This window comes from Odontomachus brunneus, unplaced genomic scaffold, assembly GCF_010583005.1.
Source record: "Odontomachus brunneus isolate Ranch 3 - 2012 unplaced genomic scaffold, Obru_v1 Obru_scaffold_015, whole genome shotgun sequence".
Lineage (NCBI taxonomy): Eukaryota > Metazoa > Arthropoda > Insecta > Hymenoptera > Formicidae > Odontomachus > Odontomachus brunneus.
The window spans coordinates 225,380-229,699 of NW_022639465.1; the positions used below are offsets into that span (position 1 = coordinate 225,380).

Consider the following 4,320-nt stretch of genomic DNA (forward strand, 5'->3'; position numbering starts at 1 on the left):
AATAAAAAATGGGGGTATCCATTTAAAAACATCATTGTGACCTTGACCTGATCTTTATGACGCAACTCAAGGTCAAACTGCTAATATCATAAAATAGATCTTTTTAAACCCTACAACTTTTGTATTTAACATTTTTTTATACAACGCTTTGTTTTCGAGATATTCAGGTGTTCCGGTATATAATATTCACCCTGTATAATAATCTGTGGCATTTTGGTACGTGCGTGATTGATCATAATTCCTAACAGAACTCTTAATGAACTTCTCAATTAGTCAAATATGATCTATTGAATGAATCTATGACATCTATTGAACGAGAAGGTATATAACGATCTTGATTTGGATGATTCGTCGCTCGTATCGCACAGGTAGGCGACTTACAATACGCCTCACCCGCTACAGTGTCAAGAGCTGGTATGGTTTATATGGATCCGAAGAACCTGGGTTACCAGCCGTACATGGACAAGTGGATACGAGGGAAGAGCGAAGCCGATCGAGATTTCCTCAGTGGAATGTACGAGAAATACGTGCATGGCTCACTCAAGCTTATTCTCGAAGGAATGTTCGGCTCCCAAGTGGTCGAGCCACTTCGACTGATCATACCGCAAACTGGACTTAATATGGTAATCACTAGTCTCACTATCGATTAATCCACCGTTTCCACTCGCCGGTGACATTCATAAAAGGCGAGGAAAATCAAGAACTCGTACACCATTGCCAATCCTGGCTCCAGATAAATCGCTTTCTGCTAATCACTTTATTTTGTATTTTACAAGTGACATTTTTCGCACCGTTTTTCAAGGTGACTCAACTCTGCTACATATTCGACGGCTTGCTGTCGATAGAAAACGAATTGGCGGACAGCAGACTCGCAGAAATCGGACAGGGGGATGACGCACTGCTGGAGCCAAAAGTGACGAGAGAAGAACTTTGGGAGGCGATGTACATTCAAGCGTGCTATTGGTCGTTCGGTGCGTCTATTGTGGATAAGGCACGTTATAAATTCGACGAATATATGAAGAAGACATATGGACTTTTGCCAATGCAAGACACGCCCGCCAAGCCGGCAACTGCTAGTAAGTGTTTTAAAAACTCTGCCAATCCTTTTTCAAGTGAATTTCCTTTTCCAATTTCTTTTTCCAAGTCATTTCCTTCTTTCGTTCAAAATCAAAAAGATAAAATCGTATCAAAGTCCAAAAGATTCAAAACAGAATATATAAACTACGTTCTAAAAATACAAAACAAATAAATATAACGAACACATAGAAAATAATTCAAGTGCGTAAAAGTCTAATTTTCGTGCAAGTGCTTTTACGCTTCTCTGTTGAATTCGAGAAACAAAAACGCGCTTTTTTACGCTAGGATACATACCGACGTCATTTCCAACTATGTACGATTATGTGCTGGACATTAAAACGCAAGTTTGGATGGCGTGGAAGTGGTTGGTACCGGCATATATTCACGATAGGCAGAAAAGCTTCTCGGACATCTTGGTACAGACGATCGATACCTCGCGTACTACATGGTTCGTGAATATCATGAGCAAGCTGCAAAGACCGGTATTATTGGTCGGAGAAACCGGGACTTCGAAGACAGCTATCATTCATGAATTTCTAAGAAACTTGAACCCCGAAAAATATGTGAGTTAGAAAACAATATTTAAAGGAACTTCTCATAGTTATTACTAATCAACACACATTTTCATTTAATTACATTGCAAACAATCTTTGCTAGTTTCGCAATTAATATGAATATCGCTAGTTTCGCAATTAATATTAATATCGCGCTTAATACTAAGCCATCTAGTCATTTTTAGAAATTTGCATTTATATACATCACAACAAAAATCGAATATACCATAAATTTTTTGCTAATTTTTTGCTATTCTTTGCTGTGGAAAAAAATTTTAGCTACAGCCAAAAAACTTTACAAACAGGTAGACAGCTTACCAACTGTATAACGATAACTGTATAACATATAACAATTTATGTACGTGATTGATCGTAATTTCTAATAGGATCAACTCCTAATGAACTTTTCCTCGAGAACCACTTCGATGGACGTGCAAAGGAATATCGAGTCGAATGTGGAGAAAAGATCGAGAGAGATATATGGACCACCACCTGGAAAGAAACTGATAGTTTTCATCGACGACATGAACATGCCGATCGTGGATACTTATGGGACTCAGCAACCCATTGCACTTCTCAAACTGCTGTTCGAAAGGGGTGGTTTTTACGATCGCGGTTACGATCTGAACTGGAAATTTATGAAAGACGTTTGTGAGTGTCGTTCGCAGAACGTCTCGGAAATATTAAATTGAAGCAAAAGATTTGTCCTGCTTGTCAAGACAAATAGAAAACGAAATTATCCAATTTCAAAGGATTCATGACTTTTACGAATGAAATGAATATTGACACGATTATTTTTTTTTTTTTTAGACATTTAACGAAGACTTCTTAGTTTCCTTTTATTATCAAATCTCCCTGTGAAAATTTAAAAGAAAAATGACAAACCTTTGCACCGACCTAAATTATGCTTCTTTTAGTAATTTGAAGCACTGATCTTTCGGAAAATAATTTTACCAAGTGACGTTTCTTTATCGTCTTTTAAGCATGTATTACGCGTATAGTCTCTGCAACACTTACCGAAAATTAGAAATACACTAATATTTATCTTTTCGTATAAACAGATAATATTATTGCATGCTTTGTGCAGCACCAAAGCTGTTCACAGTGAAAAAATTAGGTATTTATTTTTTTTTATACAGATTACATAGCAGCCATGGGAGAACCCGGTGGTGGTAGGAACGAAGTCGATCCGCGTTTCATCTCGATGTTTTCAGTTTACAACGTAACGTTCCCGTCCAACGAGACTCTCAATTACATTTACACGAGCATTTTGACGGGCCATTTGCAAACATTCCCAGTGGAAGTTCAAACTATCGCGAAAGGACTTGTCCAATTGATGCTGGAACTTTACGAGGTAATTTCGCGACACGTTGCATGTGTACGCAATGTCATCCGTCTAAAAGTGCAACGAAGGACCTGTCACAACCAAATCGCGCTTTTCAGACAGTCAGAAAGGAGTTAATGCCGACGCCATCCAAGTTTCACTATATCTTCAACATGCGGGATCTCTCGAGGATCATGGCTGGACTCCTTCAGAGCCATCCGGATTTCTTTCCGGGCGTAAAGCAATTTGTTAGACTCTGGAGAAACGAGGTCACTAGGGTCATATGCGATCGTCTCATTAGCGCACACGTAAGAAGCTTTCTCCTTTATGTTGATTTAAATTTTATTCCGAGCACTCGTGCTGTGTGTTCCAGGATGAGAATTTGGTCGTTGAACAGCTGAGGGAAAAGATAAGCGATTATTGGGAGGAAGATTCCGAAGTAATTCAATACAGCTTAAGAGACCCAATGCTCTACGGTGACTTCAGGAACGAGGATGAACCTAGATTTTATGAAGATCTCTTGGATTATGAGGCGGTTTACAGTTTGTTCCTTGAGGTTCGTTCTTCCCGAAGCATTTCATTAATCGCTAATGTTTAATATATGTTTAATATGTATTTTAATCATCTTGGAGGAGCTGCGAGGTCTCAATTTTGACATATTTATATGCGTGTCCTCCGGGTTCCGGCGTCCTTCTTTTTGTATTTTTTACTTTTTGCGAACTGTTGACCAATGATTATGACCAATGATTTTCTCTTTGTGACTAAATTAATCCATCACTGAGGAGGGTCTGCGAAATAGAAACGCGTTTGATTTTTTATTGTATTCTTTTTTAATAAATTTATAAATTTCCTTCCATAACCTACAGAAAACACCCACCAATAATTTTATTAGTTTTATTATACTAACACTTGTGTTGAAACTCTCATAGGCCCTATTTTAACTTCTTGATCTGTTTCAAAAGAGTTCTTTTGGTTCTTCCTAATATTTTAATCATACCAGGTCTGTAAATATGAAACCGGAATTTGCCCATAGATGGCCCTAGCTGTCAATGTAGTTACCGTCAAGCCGCGTCATTGGCGCCATTTCCTTGTTGACATCTCTGACAAAGATTTTCAACTCACAACAATACAAGTTTCATACAACAGCATAGTTTGTAATAGCGTTGAACATGTCGAATTTTGTATCTGACAACTACAATTTGCGGACAGCATTGATTTTCTGTTACTATTTGAAGAAAACTGCTGCAGAATCGCATCGAATGCTTGTCGAAGCTTACGGTGAGCATGCTCTTGGTAAATCACACTTTGAGTGGTTTAAAAAATTCAAAAGTGGCGATTTTGACATGAGAAACGAAGAACGTGGAA

The 4,320-nt window shown here is 38.1% G+C and overlaps 1 protein-coding gene across 1 annotated transcript in view; it reads left to right on the plus strand.

Annotated features, from left to right (window-relative positions):
- Positions 1-4,320, plus strand: part of LOC116841342 (dynein heavy chain 10, axonemal) — a 40,537-nt gene that overhangs the window by 24,720 nt on the left and 11,497 nt on the right. Inside the window, exons 25-31 of the mRNA XM_032809147.1 lie at positions 369-623; positions 803-1,076; positions 1,363-1,640; positions 2,018-2,282; positions 2,771-2,985; positions 3,075-3,263; positions 3,329-3,511. Coding sequence (XP_032665038.1) covers positions 369-623; positions 803-1,076; positions 1,363-1,640; positions 2,018-2,282; positions 2,771-2,985; positions 3,075-3,263; positions 3,329-3,511 — 1,659 coding nt within the window. The remainder of the gene's footprint in view (positions 1-368; positions 624-802; positions 1,077-1,362; positions 1,641-2,017; positions 2,283-2,770; positions 2,986-3,074; positions 3,264-3,328; positions 3,512-4,320) is intronic.